The sequence below is a fragment of the Gekko japonicus genome, unplaced genomic scaffold, assembly GCF_001447785.1.
Source record: "Gekko japonicus isolate JY-2015 unplaced genomic scaffold, Gekko_japonicus_V1.1 scaffold1448, whole genome shotgun sequence".
NCBI lineage: Eukaryota > Metazoa > Chordata > Lepidosauria > Squamata > Gekkonidae > Gekko > Gekko japonicus.
The window spans coordinates 308,704-330,430 of record NW_015167092.1 but is presented as its reverse complement, the minus strand read 5'-3'; the positions used below and the strand labels follow the sequence as shown (position 1 = coordinate 330,430).

General features: G+C 40.1%; 1 protein-coding gene across 3 annotated transcripts in view; it reads right to left on the bottom strand.

Annotated features, from left to right (window-relative positions):
- The window catches only part of GRIA4 (glutamate receptor, ionotropic, AMPA 4), a 329,532-nt gene that overhangs the window by 60,817 nt on the left and 246,988 nt on the right, over positions 1-21,727 (bottom strand). For 2 of the 3 annotated variants that reach the window (XM_015412885.1, XM_015412884.1), the window contains exons 9-11: positions 18,543-18,653; positions 3,385-3,591; positions 198-568 (exon numbers count right to left, since the gene is read on the bottom strand). In XM_015412885.1, coding sequence (XP_015268371.1) covers positions 198-568; positions 3,385-3,591; positions 18,543-18,653 — 689 coding nt within the window. Of the gene's footprint in view, positions 1-197; positions 569-3,384; positions 3,592-17,076; positions 17,135-18,542; positions 18,654-21,727 lie in introns of those variants that run through there. The other variant, XM_015412886.1, reaches the window with a different exon arrangement.

Sequence of the window (21,727 nt, the reverse complement as noted above, 5' to 3'; positions counted from 1 at the left end):
GATCTCCAGACTACAGAGATCAGTTCCACTGGCGAAAATGGCTCCTTTGGTTGGTGGACTGTATGGTCTTGTAACCTGTTCTCTCCTCCCCAGGTTCCCAGGAATTTCTCAACCTGAAGCTGGAAACCCTAGTATGTGGGCTTATCACTGCTGAGGATCAAACACAAACCAAAAAGCAAATGTGACTTGATACCAACCTGGGTGAAATATCACATCCTTGCTGCATAAAGGCACCCAGGGAAAACCACAGACTGTTGAAAATGCCAAACTCATTTGGAGGCTGGTCACTGGGTCCTTCTTTGCCATCCTCAGGTTCCTCTGTGTGCCACTCATACGGACTGAACCTGCTCACGAGGAAGAGGACGACACTGACTCCAATGTAGGCAAACACTATGCACATCCAGATTTCATAGGCCAAGGGATCCAGGAAGGAAAACACTCCAGGTTTAGATTTCTGGGGCTTTTTAATCATAATAGATATACCCAGACTCATAAACGGCTTTGAGAAATCGATGACCTCCTCTCTCACCAAAGTGATGGTCAAGGGTGCAACAGCGATCTCTGCCTTCTGTAAGAAAAGAGACCCCAGACAAATACAAATTAAGGATGAACTCTAAGTGACGTATTTTTAACAAGGAGGAAAAAAAAACATTTTGATGGGTGAAAATTTTGCTCGAGGTAGAACTAGTGGCCAATTACTAATAAATGATGGTGAAACCAGGATTTCATTTTACATTTTTTGAGAAATTTCAGCAAACAGGTTAGAGGAAAGATGGATAAGTATACTTATTCGGGTTGAATAAGTATCTCTGTTCCCTGTGGGCACTGAATTTGGATCTTTCTGTTTGAAATATCAAAGAAAAGCTGCCAAATTAATTTAAAGATGTGCACGACAACTTTCCTGATTCAAGAGTTTCATGTCTATGTGAGAGTTTTGATGTCCACTCAAGAATCCATGCAAGGAGGAGCTGTCTCCTTTCTCTTATGTCAATCTGCCTCACGTTGAGTTGGACAACTAACCTGACTCACACAGTACTGGCTGCTCAGAGGTTCTTTAGATTGGAGATATCAGGGATTGAATCTGAGACTTACTGTATGCAAGGCATGTGTTCAGCCCAAGAGGAGGAGGAGGAAAAGAAGGAGATTGGATTTATACCCCACCCTTCACTCAGTCTCAGAGTGGCTTACAATCTCCTTCCTCTCCCCACAACAGACACCCTGTGAGGTAGGTGGGGCTGAGAAAGCTCTGAGAGAAGTACTCTTGAGAAAACAGCTCTGAGAGGTCTCCCAGGTGACTGCATGTGGAGGAGTGAGGAATCAAACCCAGTTCTCCAGACCTGAGTCTGCCATTCTTAACCACTACACCAAACTGGCTCCTATCATGTATGTGAACCCTGGAAACTGTCGAGACCTTAGATTAACTCACTATTGTCTAGGCTGACTGGCAGTCGATTTTCAAGGATTCTTTCCCAGCTCTGCCACCTGGGGCCCTTTTAACTGGAGCCACCAGGGATTTGAATCTGGAAAGTTCAACATGGAGAGCAAATGCTCTGTGTTTGTTTGTCTTGGACTGACAACCTAAGGGATAGCAGGTTGGGAATTCAATCTGTGCATTGTCACCCACAGCATACTGGGAAGTGTTTCATATGTACCTCTGCTGTGCACTTGTAGAGCACGTACTGACATGTTGAGGCATTCTATGCTTGTGCAAACATCCATGTGCACACTGGAGCTCTGTAGTGCTTTGGACACCAGCCAGTGCCATCAGCACTAAGGAGCATTTCATGTGGAACAGCACTTAACAACTCATGCTTTATACTTCTATGAATAAATGAACCTATTAATCGTAGCAAGTTAGGCTCATTATCAGTCTTTTCCCATTTTAGCTAAGCAACAGAGAAACATCTTGCAGCCATTTCTGCATATCTCCCCTCCTGCTGTAAAAAAAAGCATAATGTGAAACACAGTTTGTATCTTCTGAACGACAGCCTATTTCAGCAACTTAATCCAGGTTTCTTTTCTCCTTTCGTACAGAATCCATTTTGAGAAAGCTTTCCAAAATGCAGCAGATGCTATTTGAACTTTAGATCCCCATTCTTTCTTAGACATTGACAGAAATGGTCAATGACCTCCTTATTCATCATGCCATGAATGGATAATATTTCAAGGCGGAAGGATGAATATTTAATTGGGATTGTCTGTTGGAGCCGCCAGGAACACCTGCTGCAGGTAGCTAATGGCATTCATCACCGGAAAGTTGCTTGAGTGAATAAGCTCATCACCAAAAGATTGCACCGTTGTGCGGATAATCTTACAGTCATCCGATACATCAGGAAAACAGCAAGGATTTCTTAGCTCTGCAGGGCAGTGAAAATGCTTGGTTTTTGATAATCCTTTGGCCAAGGAGTACACCTTGCAGTAGAATCACTGGGTCTTAGAGAATGCAGTGGGATGGGGGGAGATACAGTACAGAAATGGAACCATTATTACATTTTTCTAAATTTCACAAGTTTTCAACAAGTGTATTTGCCAGACCCATAATAAAAAGGGAAAGAAGGACCTTAGAGGGCTCTCACCCTCTGAGAGATTACTTAACAAAGCCCCAGTCGATAAAGATGTTTGGATATTTTCCTTCTCCCCTCTCAGTTTTGAAGTTTGCATCAAACAGCTCTCATATTTAGGAACAAAATGTGATTAATCAGCCAGTCAGTCCCTAAAGTATTTGCTGTCCTGCCTTTGCATGTACCAATGGGCAGGAGCCCCCTCTTCTCCTTAGAGTTCCCAGGCAGATTGGGGGGAGGACTCCTGTCCGCATCCGAAGCAAGCCTTTGTGGCTGGGATCTTGGCAGATGAACGATGATGACATTGGCAGTCAGCACAGTTTGGGGACAAAGACGTAAATGCTAGAAATGGAATTTCTCAAGCTGCTTTTTAAACACGAATGGCCTGCGTGCTTTTTGACGGCCACTTTCATACCTCAGCAGCTCCCTTGTAGAATCAAAATGCATTTCCATCTTTCGTAAGTGATATAAAAAGGGAACTTTTACAGTCACTAGTTTAAATGTTCTGAGAAATGATCCATCAGAAAGGAAATAGTTCTAATGTCTCCTCCTGCACAGAAATACAATTTTCTCTCCAAGTCAACCGTATCTTGAACACACATGCACCGTTTACAAAAGAGGGTCTTGGCATGCTGTCTGCATTCCTTTTTGTATCCTTTACAGACTGAAGATAATATTTATATTATTGGCATTCATATGTGAGTGAGTGTCAACATTTACAGATTGCTGGACATTCATTATATATATATATATTCCTGTATATTCGAAATGCATTTCTGAGAAGTTTTAAGTTCAAGCCTATGCCAAAAATTGATGTGCTTACCCCATATACCAGCTCTCCCACCATCCCATTCCATATTTTTGTGTTTGGGTCCCTCGCTCCGTATTTTCCATCAGGAACAATGGCAATTTTGTACTTGAAGCCAATATGTTTTGCAATTTCTGATGCCAGGTCTACACAGTATCCTTCATACTTGTCATTCCCTTCAAACAGTTCTTTGTTTTTTTTCCACATAACATACGGGGCTTCCTACAATGAAAGAAGGAGAACTGTAAAGGAGAAACATTTACCAGAGTCTGTCTAAAGAAAAGTCCAGCTTGTTGTCATTCTTTCTGTCACACTGAAAGGGCATTATATCTAATAGTATCACAGATAATTATCATAAAATATGAAACCAGAGGTCCATGAGAATCCAAGAACAACATGGACATGATTTACAATAAAAGCACAGAGGATGTATAATTGAATCCCAGTCCATGGTTACCAAAACCTCTCTGCTGTTTCTTGGATAATGGTGAAACACAAGGACCAGAAGACTGAAGTATGACTGTTAACCAATCAAAGATATACTAAGAAACTACGAAGAACACTGTTGGATCAGACCAGTGGTCCATCTAGTCCAGCATCCTGTACCACAAAGTGGCCAACCAGTTGCCCTAGAGGGGATAGCATTCAAGGGCACTGAAGCTGAAAGCCATCTGAATAATCCCCTGCCTTTTAACTGATAGATTAGTCAATTTCATTTAATCCCCTGCCTTTTAATTGATAGATTAGTCAGTTTCATTTAAACACATCTGAATACTACCAAAGTGCAAATATCAGTCCACCTTTGGAACACTGGAGGAAGTATGTAGTGAGTTATAATTTAATAATCTAAGACTGGCACTCAGTAGAAAAGGCCTTCTTTAATACTTGCTTTGCTATTACCCATTGCAACAAAATACTGGGTTCTGAACAGAACTAAAAATAAGTACAATATTAACTCACAGCTCTACTGATGAAAAAAAGGTCCCTAGTAATTGATCAGCTTCCCTCTCAATCCTATGCATATTTACTCTGATTAATTGTGGCATAACTTTAAGTAAGCATGCATATGATCACAATATAAATTTAGCAGATCAATGTATCAATTGCACCTTACAGTTTTACTTTTAAGTAAGATGTAAAGAAAAATGTACCTGGAATGTTTCTTGGCTTTGCCAGTTTTAATATATAGTTCAAGAAGCTGCCAGAGATCTTCACAGAAACCCACGTAAATCACTGGAGTACTTATTTACCCAAGCATTTCAAATATACAGCTATATACATTGAGCTATATCAAAGTATCATCTGTAAGTAGAATGTCCTTTCCCCGCTCAGACTAATTTATGTGTTGCAGGTATTTAGTAGGCAGCTGCCAAATGGTTTCTTAAATAAAACACCCTAAGAGGAACAGGTTATTTGAAAGGTACTGTCTTTGAATAGAGTATGAACATATTGAAAGTCAAACCACTAATTCATCTAGTCCAGTATAGTGTAATGTGGGAAGCAATGACTTTCAGGGACTTAGGCTCTGCTAGTGGTGATGCTTCTGTCAATCCTTTCTACGTGGAGATGATAGGGATTGGATTTAGGATCTTCTGCAATGAAAGCTTGTGTTCTACCTCTGTGCACATCTCTCCATAACTTTACACAGATGTTCAAGAGTCTCTGTAAACAGCAAGTGCAAATGCAGAAATATATATTTTGGGGGGGGATTAACAGGGAATTGTCTCCATAACTGATCCAAGTACCTTAGGTGACATCCCTCCTATACTAGATGACATATTAATCAAGTCATAATGGGTTGTATCCTACACTAATCCAGCAGTGGTGCATTCCTTCTATTCAAGCAGACTTCCTCCAATGCAAGAGGCTGATCTACCAGCAGAACAACTGCCTGCATCAGAGCAGGGTACAGCGACTTTTTACAATTAAAGAGCCAAACTATGTTGACATTCAGTGCAAGAGATCAACAAAGACCCTGTGGCTCTTTCACTCTCACTAATCTTCGTATCTTCTTTACATCACTTCAGAACTGTACTCCTTTTCCCTCATAGGACTTCTCAGATCTCCTGAACATGCCCCCCCGTGTTGTTTTCAAGTCTCCCTGGCTAAGGGAACACCACCTGGGTCTCTGCCCAGCTGAGGCACTGTCAGGTAGGCTTTCAGGACTGGGCCCTGAAGAGTTTTTACAGTACAAAAACCCAAACCTAAAAATGGCGGCAGCATCCCTATATATGGCAGACACTGGGATGCCGTCACATCTAGGTGAGCCCACAGTTTCTTGTAATTTTTTTCAAGCTATAATATGACAGTGTTGTAGTATGTAAATAAATATGGGGTAACTCTGGCTGTCCTGATAATTAAAATCTCATAATAAAATTACCACTGAAAATACTAGGTGCTACAATGAAAATATTAGGCGCCATGACACCTAGGATTTATCAAGCCCTGACATATGCTCTCTCAGTCATATCCTCTTGTTCAATCAAAACTCTTCATTCACGTCTCTCTCTCAGTCTTAGTCATCCCACCCACCCCTCTCTCTCTCACACACACACACACAAACTTTCCCCCTTCCCAGGCAACCCCCCTGTCTTTTAAACCACCTGTCAAGAACTATGTACACAATTCAAAACATTATAGAGCATTATTTACAGATCCTATATGCATTATGTCACAAAGCCACTATAAGAAAGTGCATTTACCTTGCTGACATGTTGATTAACAATCCATAACATTTCTACAGCCTAAACTTTGGTTGTTGTGAGTCTTTGTTAGGAAGTGGCACACAAAGGTGGCACATAACAAGTAATAATATACACAGGAACACCCTGCACAATTATTTGAGTGTATCGGCATAAATATGCACAAGGTTTTCATTTGGATTATTTTCTAAGCATCTCTAAGAAGACCTTTCATTCCATAATTTTTTTGCCTGCCATTCTCTTCACATATTGTTTATTCTAGCACCTCACCAATCCCTCCATTATACATCAAATATGTCATTTCCTTTTTAAAAAAAGAACCTTATTTGATTCTGCACTGAGACAGATTTATCTCTGTAGCCATAGGTTGCAGAAGAAAGGTCTTTGTGCTATAAAAATGTTTAATTGTTAGCTGAGTGGAATTACATTGGAAGAAGGGACTTTGCAATGGAGGGATGTGCCACTGTTCATGGAACCTTATATTTAAGATTTTATAAGAAATGTTTGACTACAACATCCAGCTGAAAGATCAACAACACAACATTAACACACAGATACACCAAAGTAGGATGACATGATGGTCATGTTCGTAGTAACCAGCAAGACCTTTTTAATAATTATTACTCCTTGCAAATAATGACCCATGACCACACCACTTACATTTTGGGCTAGAATATAGTTGTCAGAATCTCTCCACAGCTGTGATATCTGAAGCATTTTAGGAATATAGCTTTAATGATGTCTTAAGAGACATAATAGTTTGCACACTTGTTTTTACTCAGGATTAGTTAGAGAGAGGTTTCATTTTCTATGGCATACACACATATTTCTTCTGTCCCACTATTGTTCTAGTCAAGCCAGTTTTGAAACACTACAAAAATCACAACAAATTATTGTCCAGAGGTGGAAGCAGTAGGAATTGTATACACTACAAGCAGTGATGCATCTATAAAACTGCCTTCAACTCTGCAAAGAACTGTCATCTGCCTTCAGCCTTACTAGTATTTTTTTTTTCTGAAGGCAAAGAAGAAAGTGCCATTGAGTCACAACAGACTCATGGCAACCCGATCCACAAGGCACTTCCAGGCAAAAGAGGAGAAGAAGTGGTTTACCATTACCTTCCTCTGCACAGCAGCCCCATTCTTCTGTGGTGGGAATGGCAGACCTACGTTTTTGGGGCCCTGAAGCGTGAACTGCTATGGGGGCCTCTTCTCAACCAGCAACAATAGGACAACATCCAACAAGGTCCAAAGGGCCTTGCTGCCCTTGCAAGGATTTCGAGGCCCAAATGGCAGAAGCCTAAATATTAAGTACTTCAATAGATTGGTTTATGATTCTGTCATTAAAATAGCCTTATTTTAATAACAAGCACTAAAAAAAACCCTCATTACAAAAATTGCTCCAGGAATAGGGGCCCTGAAGCTTAAGCTTCATTAGTCTCATAGTAGATCTGCCCCTGCTTGGTGGTCTCCCATCCAAGAACTAACTATGGTCAACCTTGATTAGCTTCCAAGTTCTGATAAGGTCAGACTAAGCTGGGCTATTTATGTTGTTTTTCTGGGAGGGGAACCACCCTTCCTAATGTGTTGCTTGTTTGCAAAAAGATGTGAAAGTAAACAGACTTGCATCTCCATTCAGATGTGCTGTTTATATGGCTTCTGGGTGAACTATAGTTTAAACCAGCTAACTCAGTAATTAGGAAAAAAATGGACAGCCAGAGTTAAGAATTGCTTATTTGGTCTTGTTTACTAAATTATTCCAGGGGCAACCTAAAATATGACTTAATACCTGATAAGGTCAGACTAAGCTGGGCTATTTATGCTGTTTTTCTGGGAGGGGAACCACCCTTCCTAATGTGTTGCTTGTTTGCAAAAAGATGTGAAAGTAAACAGACTTGCATCGCCATTCAGATGTGCTGTTTATATGGCTTCTGGGTGAACTATAGTTTAAACCAGCTAACTCAGTAATTAGGGAAAAAATGGACCGCCAAAGTTAAGAATTGCTTATTTGGTCTTGTTTACTAAATTATTCCAGGGGCAACCTAAAACATGATTTAATACCTGTGCAAACTTCGGCCCATTCTGCATCTAGCATTCACTCTGCTGTTTTACCAAACCCACATTGGAACCGAAATTCCCTCCTACATTGCATGCCACTTTCACTTTGACTGATCTCTTGGTTTTATGGTACCGTCTGCATAGATTATGGCCATTCAGGGGTGACTTTGCAGTCAGTACAACATTGGTCCGGGGTATTTGAATGTGGTTTTGAGCTGCATCTTTTTCTGTTCCAGTGTGGGTTTGGTAAAACAATGGAGCAAATGCTAGATGCAGAATGGGCTTGAATCTATTTCTTTAATTCTCAATTTTTTTGTTCTCCTCCACATAATACACACATCCTGATATAAGGATGACCCATGAGCCTATTCTGTTTTTCTGTCCAACCCTTGCCCCTCAGTACAAAGGCTATGATTACCAAAATAGTAACAGAGTTCAACATCAAACGCTAACTATAAGTGATAGGATACTTTTAAAGACTGTTCAACTGTCGTAAGGATTTATGCCATCTGATGTAGGCATCTATAATTAGAATCCTCAAAGAAGACTTGTGTGTTAGAATATTGCAGAGAGCACCAAATATGTAGGTGCCAATAAGCATAATAAGGATCATACCCACATGTCAATCCCACCCCAATCTACACAGTCTTTAGTCTGGTCAAGAGGGATTTCAACAGAACAATGAGTCTAGGAGCTTCATTCTGAAGCTGTAGATCTGAGGAGCAGAACATTCAGATATTGGGACAGAAATTGAAAATATGAATGGCAAGTTTTAGGGAGGCTGAAATCTTAAGCACAGTTAATAAGGAGTCTGTTCCACTGACCTCAGATACTGGGACTTCCATCTGAATAAACATGTTTGATGAGATTAGGACAAAAAAGCATCTATACTCAAAAAGTTCATACAGCCTTCACTACCACTTGACTTTTTTGGTCACATTTTTTCTTTTATAAGTCTGTATGAGCAACACTGAGACATCTTATAAAGTTGACAGCATGATATTAAAGTGGTCTATAATTAGGATTTAGTATTGAAACAGAGATATTCAAATGACCATTTCCGCCCATTCTTGTATATTTTTTTAGTCATCAAGTGGAAAGAATCAAATACAACTCTGTTGTGTGACATTCAATAGATTCCTTGGCCACCACTCACTGGAAGAACTGTATTGTTCAAGCGATCGATGCACAGTCCCTTTTCTGTTGAGCTCCATTTGACAGTCACTTTATTCTAACCAGATGACAACCAAAAACTCAAGTATGCGCTGGGTCAACGTCTACCCACCATTTGATTTGAGGGTCTTTCTAATGACAACAAGATTAGAACACTCTGGAGCAAGTTTATGAAATATAATTCCACAGGAAAAAATCTACATTTCAAGTGATCAGCACTGAACATAGATAGTCAAAGTGACACAAGATTTAGTTACAGATTAACAGGCATCTATAATCACATTTAACATTCAAAAATACATTTAAAAAACAAACAGAAAGAAACCAAAAATACATCTTGGTTCATGAAACAGTAGCTGTATCAATGTAGATTAATCTATCACAATCTTATGACTATACAGCTCACAGCAATTAGGGAGTGTTATAAAAAGGGTCATATCTAAACATTCCAATGCTTAATTTATAATGAAGAAATTGACTCTGCATTTTCTAAAGTATCACAAAACATAAATTACCAGATTGAAACCATGAGAAGTTTAGCTCATTCGTTCACATAAGTCTCCCCCAAGTTATTAATTCACATTTTAAAAAACACAAAAACAAAAAAAACCCAACTACACATGCATTTTGTAGCCAGGAAAAAGAAAGAGAAAACACTACTCTTTGTAAAAGCTTTCTGCCTGGTTGCCCAGAAAAGGCTCATAGTCACCACAGGTAGAAAGCAGGGCTTTTTGCTACCAGGGTAGCTTTTGCAATACAGATGGCAAGATCCTTGCTGTATTTATTGTAGGAAAAAGAGATTCAATGGCCATTTAATGTAAAGTGACTGCACATAAAATCTGTTCAGATGCCTGGCAAATGAGAAAGAACCAGAGGGTTGGATCCTGAAATTTGACAGCGGAAAGCATTGATGATCATGGATCTTTCTGGCATTCTGCTTCCTCCTAGCAGTCCTTTCTGGTCCTGGAAAAGCTTGATTCTGGGATCATAGGACAGTATGGCCTAATAGCCACACAAGTCAGGTGGCTACAGGGAGAAGGGAGAAGGTGATGGATTACTCTGCTGATGGACAAGAGAGGAGAGTGAGATTTTTATCATCTCCCCATTCTCCACTGAAGCCTCCGGACCGCACTGGCTGTTAGACCATGTGAGTTCCATGATCCCAGGAATAATGGATCCACCTGGGGAGTGAAACACTTGGGGGAGGGGGAAATCCACAATCCTTGTGGGATTCAACCCAGAAATTCTCCCTTTCTGGTCTAGGTGTTACAGCTCTGATACTAGTCAATACAATCTGTCACTGGGGACAATTAGGGATGAGCATTTGGATATTTCTGGTCAGTCTCAATGAAAAAAAGGCTTTTCCAACATGTTTTATATATCATGTAGAACAGTGTTGAAATTATACTCCTATTATTATGCTGTATTTTTCCTAAAGAATATCCATCATATATTTATAAGGTTTTACATATGGTAATCTCTGATCAAGTTGTCTGTATCTATGCTACTGTTCTTTATTACCCGTTAATCTACAGTTATACAGGAAAAAAAGACTATTCCTTCTGCAAGACAGCAAAGTGGGAATGGTATCTAGGGGATGTCCGGTACCCTTTGCTAAATATTTGTACTATTTAGATGATTCCAGAGTTCTGAATGTTCCATAAAAAGAGACTGGAAGTCCTTGCCATTCTTCTTCCATGAGCTCCTCCAATCACTCTTTGGCATTTAAGAGGAGGAGATGAGAGAGAGGGAACCAGACATGCAGTTAAGAGCACCATCAAAGGCGTTATAGGGTAGAAAGCAGGGCATTTTGTTGGGAAAAAGAGGTGCTCAAACTCTCAACAGGGAAATGAGGTTTTCCACCTGTATACTGAAAATTCATGAACTTTTAAACATTTTAAAAAGAATTGTGTCAAGGAGGTTCCAGAACTCTGTTCTGGCACGTTCCCCCAGGAAAAAAAAAGCCCTGGTAGAAAGACTTGCCGGTCTGCACCTGGATGACCTTGAATTCTGCAAATATGAATGTTATTTGGAATCCTGGTTGCATGGTGGCTGCTAAATGCTGCCACATTGTATTCCTGATATTTTAAAGATAACAATAGATTGTTAGCATTCTGAAACAAAAGGGCATGAGCACCCTCAAGTGCACCAAAGGTAAGCACTTTCAAGTGCCATTTGATTCAGTCGAAGAGCTTCTACCTCTCCTATTCAATTTAGCAGGACTTCAGGATTACGCCCACATTATGTTTTTCACTTTAGAACCATTGCTGTTATTATTTAAAAAGTAATTCGTAAAAAGCAACTGACAAAAACTCTCATGACTAACCAACTAAGATTTGTTTAATGAGATGACAGCTGTAAGATATAATTCATTTAGAAAAAAAATCTATGCCATCTTTCTAGAGATCCTGCTTGAAGCAGCTTACTGTGGGACTATCTAGTTAGCTGGGGATGGGAAAATATACCCAGTGACACTGTAATATGGACAGAATTCAAGTCCAGTAGCACCTTAAAAACCAACAAATCTTTAAGGTGCTATTGGACTCGAACTTTGTTCTATCACTACAGACTAACATGGCTACCCACCTCAAGCTGCAATTCAGACAAATGTTCCCACTTTTCATGGAGAAGAACTCAGAATCATCTGTGTGTAGTCCCTGGGAGTATTCATTTGTATTTATTCTCTAGCAATAGCAACAATCTGTTAGGAAGCAATTATCTGGGACATCAAAAGACACTTTTAAGGTATAGAATCTTATCAGTCATAGCCTTTATATGGTTATGAGCAGTTCACAGAACAAAGCAGTTCTCTTTGGCATCCGAAAAATTAATTCTTACATTTTAAACTGTACAACTGAAGTATACTGTAGGTGAACTACATTACTGAAATAAAAATCCCTACACTATGTAAATGGTTAACTAAGTTCTTGCCACCAAGCTCTCCGTTTTTGTCTCATCATTCTTTTATTAAAGCTAGCAGTAATATTGTATTTACATCTTATGTGGGGGGGGGAAATCTCATCACATTCAGTGTATAACCAGAGAACACATTATTTTGTAAGGAATACAAAACATGCTCAGTTGGCTCAAATTAATTTTCTTTGTAACATATCCTGTGTCTATGATTAAAACAGCATTACATCAAATGAAGTACAGGTACATACGAAAGGAGAGTATCATAAGCAAAGTGCCAAGTGGGTTCCCAAAAGCATGCCATGCAGAGAAAGGTTTGCTAATGTCTAGAAATCAGTTTTCCACAGATTGGGAATCTGGGAATTACTGATCTCGGGAACTATTCAATTAAACGTAGAAATGGACCCAAGAAGTACAAATCCTAGCTTTCAGTGACACTGAATTAATATTACTTCAGTATGAAGAGGTCATTGGAAGGGGCACGTTATTACTCAAAAGGGGCATTTTTCATCCCTGTCTGCAAATGCACTGCAGCTAAATTTACAGGATTTTGTATTTAAAGTGCCTAAAGGGACTGAGAATCCTGGCACTGCACATCACTGTTGGCCAAGGGAGATTGAGCACTGATGTTACAACTAAGTAGTGACCTTTTACAGAAGTCACTGGGAAATGCATATGATTACCTGAGCCTTGGGTATAGCCAATGTAACATCTATTAATCACACGTCAACTATGATACAGTGAACACTTCTCATACCAGATGCTTTGATGTGAAGTCATTTTTTAAGCAAGGAGACAGATTTTAGTGCCAAGTAAACCCAAATTTTACTCAATTCCAGTGGCTATTGAATGATCTCTGGACTGGAAATAGCATGCAAGGTGAGAATCGGTAAAGCATGGAGATACTGCTAGCCCATATTTAGCCTTGCATCATCCAAGGCCCCCAGTGTGACAAGGTGGAAGATGCTACTAACCCTGCACTGCGGTTGTACTTGCAAGACATGTCAAAAGAAGCTTGGTACAGCAAGATGGGCAATGATAGGAACAACGCAGTGCCACACCAGACTACTTGAGGTATGCATTGCATCCCATAATCCCCTGTGGAATATGGCTGGAATGGAATCACTCATTTTGTTATTTCTCCAGGTAGATTCACATAGAGAAATTCTTCTGCCTGACTCTTGGTAGACTATCTAGTCCACATACATATCACTGTACCTAATTTTCAATATGGCACAATTTGCAGATAACTTAAATCTGTGGTTCAGGGCCATGTAGAGAGAAGGGAGATTTACCTACAAACTTGGGGCAATCCCCAGGTTTGCAGGAAAACCTAAACATAAAAAAGGTGCTGGGGGGGGGGGGGTTAAAATCCTGAAACAGAGGAAAGTTCCCTGTGTGTGCACAAGGAATTCATCTCTGTTGCCCTGCTGCCCTGCTGTGGGAGATGGAGGAGGGTGGAGACTCACTGCACAAGCCACGGGGTTAAAATCCTGAAACAGAGGAAAGTTGTCTGTGTGTGCGCAAGGAATTCATCTCTGTTGCCCTGCTATGGGAGATGGAGGAGGGTGGAGAGTCACTGCACAAGCCAAGTACGGCGCTGTGGGTAGACAGGAGAAAGAGGATGACTGGGACCTGCTCCCCCACCATTCCCTGCAGAACAGCTGGGTACAGCATTGGCAGGAGCAGTGGGGGAGGTCCTGAATGGTGGGGAGGGGGATAAATGGGCAGAAAGGCAGAGTGGCAGGGAGGAGTGGGAAGAGCAGGTGGAGAGAGCAGGGCAGGAGCCAGTGAGCTGCAATTCTCAATGAGCTGCATGGAATTGGCAATGCAGGTAGGTGGGGAGGGGAAGGAGTGGGAAATTCTACTGCTGTTGCCTCCCCTTCTTCTGTCTGCACTGTATAGGCAGTGGAAAGGCAGGCAGGCAGGCAGGCAGGCGAGGAGCAGGAGCTGGTAAGCCTCATGGGCAGGGAGAAAGATAGGATCTCCCCTATAAATCTTGTGGGTCCCTGTTTGTTTTTACAGATAATCAACTCTGCTGCTCATTTTTGTTACAAATAAATCAATGTGTTAACATGCTCTGGTGTCAGTCTTGTGCACAGATGATGAGCAGAAAGGCAAACACTAGAAAACAGACATTTTGTGAGCACAGACAACCCTGAAATATACAGGTATGCCTTTTGCCAGTTTTCAAAGCTTTGGAAAAAATGTATAAATGTTTAAAGCAACAGATAAACAAATCCTTATTATTAAATGTTTAATGTTTTACATTTCTACCTTATTAGTGGCTAATCATGTCATAAACTTTTATTTATTTTATTAATTAGATAGCCTGCCATCCCCCTTATAGGGCTCAGGGCGGGGAACAACATTCCAATAACAACATTAGTAACCAGGTTAAATTAAAAAAAAAAAAAACTTACAGAAATTAAAATACCTTAACAATTTAACAAGTGAAGTGACAATTTGCAGTTGGTGCATAAACAGACAAACTAGTGTCCTTTCCCATAATGGAAGATGAAGGACGGAGACAGGCTAGATGGAGAAAATGGTTGCTGTCCTCAACCATAGGCCTGGCGGAACTACTCTGTCTTACGAGCCCTGCGTAACTGCATTTATAAAAGATTTATAGATCTTTTCTCATGATATATATAGTAGATTGGATAATTTGAGCTGTGTTGTACAACAACTTGTGCCAAATAAAGCACATGGGCTCACTCACACAACACCACACCACTTTCCACTAACTTCCTTTGACAAACTGGGGACCATTTTGCATCATCACTTCTGTGGCTGGATTTCTACCAAGGGATCCTCCCTGAGTGCATCTGGTTGGAATCATGTGGACAATGCTCAATCCAGACATGTTCCAAAATAGTTTGGAGTCTTTGCCTATTCCAGAATCAGTTTAGACCAAGCCCCCAGACAGAACCTTTAGAAGAACCTGAGCTGATGATAATTTTGCTACATGCCAGATCTGAAAGCCTCAGGTCCTTGTGAGACTTTCATGCTGTTCATGGGGACTTCCAGAGGCTGGAGAAGGGGACAGCAGGGATAACTCCATTAATTGCATGAAACTGCAGTATGGCATGTTATGCTTACGGAAGTAGCTGACTGCAAATCCCAGGGGCCAGATCTGAAACACAGGTTAAAGCTGCTTGTGGAGGTCTGTGACATTAGTCTAGGTATGCCAAATTATTTCTCGACCGAGTAAGGGGAATTCACCCACCCCAAGATTTAACGCAGGACTATAAACAAGCTCAAGACCAGGCTTTTTAGTGGTAATACTTTCAATGGATGCCCAGAAAGATCATGTCTCAAGCTGTGATCTCGAAAAGGAGGAGGAGGAGGAGGTCTGGATTTATACCCCACCCTTCACTCAGAGTAGCTTACAATCTTCTTCCCTTCCACTCCTCACAACAGACACCCTGTGAGACAGGTAGGGCTGAGAGAGCTCTGAGAGAATTGCTCGGAGAGAACTGTAACCGACCCAAGGTCACCCAGGTGGCTGCATGTGGAGGAGTGGGGAATCAAACCCGGTTCTCCAGATTAGAGTCCACTACTCTTAACCACTACACCATTTTTGTCTGCCAACATGAGGTATGAAACCACTTCCATCCATCTCTATTTTCCTAGTAATGCCTTTACTGGCCTCCATCACATAGAAACTTCTGTGTTCAGAAAATAATTACTAAACTTTGTCCCTCATAGACACTTGCCGATAAATACATTTCCTTTACTTCATTTATAGCTCATCTTTCTCATTGAGACTCAGGGTGGATGTGGCATTGGCAGAGTTCACTGTATATTCTACAGAACAAAGTTTCTGTATATTCTACAGAACAAAGTATATTCTACAGAACAAACTTTGTTCTGCTGCTTCAGACCAACATGGCTACCTACCTGAGTATATTCCACAGTCCAGGATGCATCTGTTCTGTTGCCTTCACTAGATTTAATAAGTGCCAAGCACTGAACTGAAATATTTATCCACTGTCATATAACCACTTAGATGGGACCTTGGTGTCATTTGGTGACATAGCTGAAACTCTGATACTGTGGAGGTCCTTAGGAATGTCCTCCCTTACTATTCCTGCAATGTGCCTGGATCCTAATGGAAAGTGGCAACTTCTGACTGTGCCAGAAAAGCTCACCCTCTGACCAGAACCCATGGGTCTAGCCTGGATTAGGGATGGGGCAGGAATTCAAAGGATTCAGGTGCTCTGCATGGCACCACTCCACATGAATGGCTCTTCTGAAGGCCATAACCACAGAAGGAGCTCTTCTGATCTGGCCTAATTAGAACAGAATTAGAGTTGGGGAAGAATGAAAAAAAAATCAGCAATTTTTAAAAGTCTGAATGGCATACTCTGGGAAAGTTTGGCATGTTACGCAAAATTCATTCAGATCCCTTGTTTCAGAAGTAAAAACACCAGCCCTGGGACTGGCCAAGTTCTTTTGCAGAAATAATATTTATTATGCACATCAAACAAAACAGACATTGAACCCCACTTTATTTTCTTTTGCAAGCATCACTTAAATTTCTCCTAAATTTGGAGATCATTTCACAATAATTTACACTGTACATGTATGAAAGCCTCAATTTAAAGATCTGGTGCGAGAGAGGAACAACGGCTACTGAGAGAGCCTTGAACACCCCATCAATCTCTTCATAGCTTGACCCAGTTGAAGATTTAATGTCATCTGTTTTGGGGCTTCTCAGAACAGTCACAGAGCTTTTATTTTTTTGTTTTTCCTTGCCGGTTCAGTGCCTGGTCCTCCAGTCAGAAGAACAGAAATCCATATGGAAAAATATGGCTCAATGCTTAACGGCTGAGCCTTAGTTAGGAATGTTCACAGCAGCGTGGGACTCTTTTTCTTCCTTGATCAATTTCTTAAAATAGGATTCTTCATCAGAGGCTGAAAAGAGGAGGACTGTACTGAAGTATAATTTTTCCATTACCGTGTCTTTTTTTTCAAAGGAAAAAGATACATTTTTTTAAAATGTCCCATGCAAAGAAGAATTATACAGTTAGGTTAGAATTATGCTCTGAATTTTTGCACAGAGTGTTAGTTCTTTTCCATCCTAAGATGGTAACCCTTAACAGGAGATTTTTTTTTCCAGAATGTACCAAATATGAACAACACAATGGCTAATTGCATGGAAGACCAGTGATAACACTTCATCTTGGCTTAAGTTACAATTCTTCATTAATTTTGAAATCTTTTTTTAAAATCTGGTTAATGAAAGCTGACACCATGTAGAATATTCCATCCAGTTTAAATCCAAAAATGGTCATAAAAGCAAAATAAAATAAAATAAATTTTGTCTAATGAGATATGTGAAAATGGCAGTGAACTGAGTTGCAAAAGTTTAAAACTAGTCAGGTAAAGGTCATATTTTACTATTCTTCTTTGACACACATAATATTTAAAGGGCACAACTGACTTCAGAAGAAAAGAAAACGTGTTAGGTATTCTGTTTAAGAGATGTATCTGTATGGCTTCTTTTAGGGAAAAAAACGGTTCTGAGATCTACAGGATTTCTTTTACTGTTTCTAATAGCTGTGAATTAATGAAGCAGTGACATTTTGTTTAGCTAACTGGAACTCTTTCAAATGGACAATGAGTCAGTAAATATACATATATATGTATATATACATAATTTTTTTAATGTCCAGCCTGGCCATGATCCAGAATGAGCTGGTAATCAACAGGGTTTACAAAGGCTTAACTTCTCCTGGATCCTCACTGCAGAATTTTGTTGAGTGACATGTCAGTCTTGGAAAATAGAGAAATGGAGTTTGATAAATGGCTTGCGTAAGTAGATATTCTCATTATGCATTTGCATTTGTAAACCATATAGGAAAATAAATGTATCACTCTCTATTGGGCTAACTGCCTCGACTTGTAATATTACTGCAAGGCACCTACATGCCTTGAAGTTTACATTGTGTTAAAACACTTATTGGGTGCTTATCACATACACAGATTTCTTTTTTTTTTTTAAGTGACAGCTGTATCAGAAAGCTAGTATTTTTCTCTCTTTCAAAATTTATTTTTGTCTGTAGTATATCACACATCACAGAGACTAGCTAAATTAATTTTTGTTTCCAACAAATATTTGAATGCAACAAGATGTTTTTTTCCCTAAAAAAGGTAATAAAAAAGGTTTCCCTGATTTGATCTGAGGATACAATCAGAAATGGTCAAAATACTTAAGATATTTCATCCCTCATTCCTCTGAATATCGGAATGGGCCAATTAGTGGGCTATCAGGAAAAAAAAATGACTTGTAGGCCTACAAATACCAGAAATACAAACTTACCATGATTGTGGTTACAATTACAGTTCGGTTCTCAAGGGCTGATGTGTCATTTCCCATTGTTGGCTCATGTTGGATCAAAACTAATTTGTCCATGTCACTCCAGTAACCAATCTGAAACAAACAGATGCACAAAGTTTTCATACTTATATACCCTTGATAACATTTTACATACACTTTTGCAACTTAGTTTAAGGAGGCTTACTCCCAATCCTGTACACACAGTCCAACAGAATTAAATGTGACTTACTTCAGAATAAGTATTCATGTGATCAGGTTAGAAACTAGTTATTAAACAGATTAACAGCTTAATTAAAGTTAGAACAAAGACAGTGCGTATAGAGAAAATGGTTACCTGGGATATCCAAAGACAAACATCTTCCTTCTGATCTACTTGTTTGAGCAGTGTAATGCGGAAGCAACCAAATGCACTTGAACTTTCTCCTTCCCTTCAGTGATCTACAACATTGCAAGTTAACTTCTCTCACATTACACGGTTCACGCAAGGAAACTGCTTGTGAGGGCTGTTATTTGGAAGAGGCTAATCCGGTTTTACCTTCAGAACTGAATAGAAGTTCTTGGAACACTTGATAGAAACCTAGACTGATTCATACTTTTTTAAAATCAGCCATCTCACTTCTTTCCCCTCTCCCATCTGTGGAATCATCACTCACAGTATATTTAGTATTGCATAAAAACAAATTATTGCCCGAACAGCCATGCTATCCAGTCATTTTAGCAGGTGCCAAAAACATACTAAGGGATACTACCATTTCCTGCGATGCAGTTCTTTGGCCCCTCATCCTGGTCCCTACTCAGTTAATATAACTTACATTCCTTGCTACAGTTATTTTCTCCGGGTCTTCCTAAGGGATGTTAGGAGTACAAGCTTGTATTAAACAATTCCCAGTATCCATGCCTTTAGCAATCAAATATCTTCTAAAAAGAAGTTTCAGAATACAATAACTAATATTGGGTTTTACAGAACATCAGACCTTAGAGAATCCTAAAGATCTATATAAAGCATATACACAGATGGGGGATTTTACTCAGAAATCAGAGGATTTCTTTTTCTCTTTCTAACTTGAGCATGAATGAGCAGCAGGAGTTATAATGTGGGAGGAAAAGTTAGACTTGGCTGAGAAGTACTGCTGTAGCTTAATATTTAGGCTAGAAATAGACAAAAGGTAATTGAAAATGGCATCACTGGCCGTGATATACCCAAACCTGTAGCTTAATATTTAGGCTAGAAATAGAAAAAGGTAATTGAAAATGGCATGGAAGAGGCATCATTGGCCGTGATATACCCAAATATTTTTAACAAAAATTATTTCTGATCAAGCTGCTATTGCAGGTTTTTGAATAACAAAACTACAGCATTTTCACTTATAGAATGTGAACCACTGTGGTGTAGTGGATAGAGTGCTGGACTCTGGTTAGGGAAACCTGGATTCAAATACCTGTTCAGCCACACTTACCAGGTGACATTGTCCAGTCACTATTTCTTAAGCCCACCCTATTTCAAATAGTTGGTGAAATGATAAAAGAGTGGGACAGGTATGGAATGAGATCTTTAGAGGAAGAATGGGATAAAAATGTAATAAAATGCCACATTTATATATTTAATTTATCAGGTCAGCTTCAAAGCACTATTATCTGGGAACAGGGGAATTCCCCAGGGGGACCTCTTGCAAGGAGTGGGAGAGCGATATTTTTTAGGCATCCTGGGTGGACCATGGTAGGAGAGGACATTATCTCCATGGAATCTACACAGGTGGCCCAGACGTAATGAAGATTTAAGCCACGGGAACTCTGAGAAGAGGTGGCCCAAGAGAGCTCAGATATGTTACAACAGAGTTATTGAGTCATCACATAGCATCTTGTGTAGCTCCACTCCACTCTTTGCAAAGCCTGAAGCATTGAGAGTTAAAGAATGTTGTCCAGTTCAATGCATACTCCATTGTCACAATCAACCTCCTTATCAAACGTCTTGGAACTGCTTAGTATTGACAGTCCTGGAGCTCACCAAAGCTTACTGGGCAAATGCCAACCCATCTGGAAGATCAGGAGATGGCGTTCACAAGGTCTGATTCAGTTCCATGTGATTTCCTTTGGGCTTCATAGTGTCCCTAACATGTTTCAGTAGACAGTGGACTGAATCAACCTGGTTATCAATTGCTTGTGCCTGTGTACATCAACAAAATCATCATATTCATTCTGGACTGAACCTCACTCCAGGAACACCTTACAATGGTTCTTTAGGCATTAGATATAGCTGGGTTCAAATCTGACCCACTCAACAGCCTGGATTTTTTTTAAAAAATGTAGCATCTTTTGATCCTGCAAAACCTGTTTGGTAGAAACAATGACTGGATGTGTGTGCTCATCATGGGTATCATACCATCTTCAGCATTCTACAAAAGACTATAGTCTACATTCAGTCATAAGGTTGAAAAATCTAATAGTGCACTTCAGGACACGGACTTCACCCAACTAATAACATTTTGATCCTTATAGATGTGAGAGACTGTTGCTGTCTTCTCTGAGCCTTGCTGTGATATCCTTGACTCATTTTTTAAAAAAAGGGCCGAACTGAGAGGTGCAGGTTGGAAATTTAATCAAATAAATGAATACAAATCTTTGAGAAGCTGAATACCCTGGGAGTGTTCTATTAGTCCATCAGTGGCTATTAGCCACAAGGTATAGATAGGAACTCACAGGCTGGGGCAAGTGATGCTCTGTATTCTTGATGCTTGGGGGGGGGCAACAGTGGGAGGGCTTCTAGTGTCCTGGCCCCACTGATGGACCTCCTGATGGCACCTGGTATTTTTGGCCACTGTGTGACAGAGTGTTGGACTGGATGGGCCATTGGCCTGATCCAACATTGGCTACTCTTATGTTCTTATTAATACATGCCCATGTGCAGGGTAGAAGGGGAAAGTCATTCTCTTCCCTCCACCCTCACACAAATACAATTACAAATGTGTGGAAAAGGGGTGTCCTGAATTGATACTACTGAAAGAATCATAAATTGTATTATATACAAACCACAGGGAACAGAAATGTCATTTGGCAACAGAAGTGGAAACCTATTAGTTCAATTGTGTTTGTCTCTGATGACCTGTCCTTGATCAGAACATCGGTACAGCAAGTGAAGTATAGGAAGTAATAAATGCTGGGTACGTGCA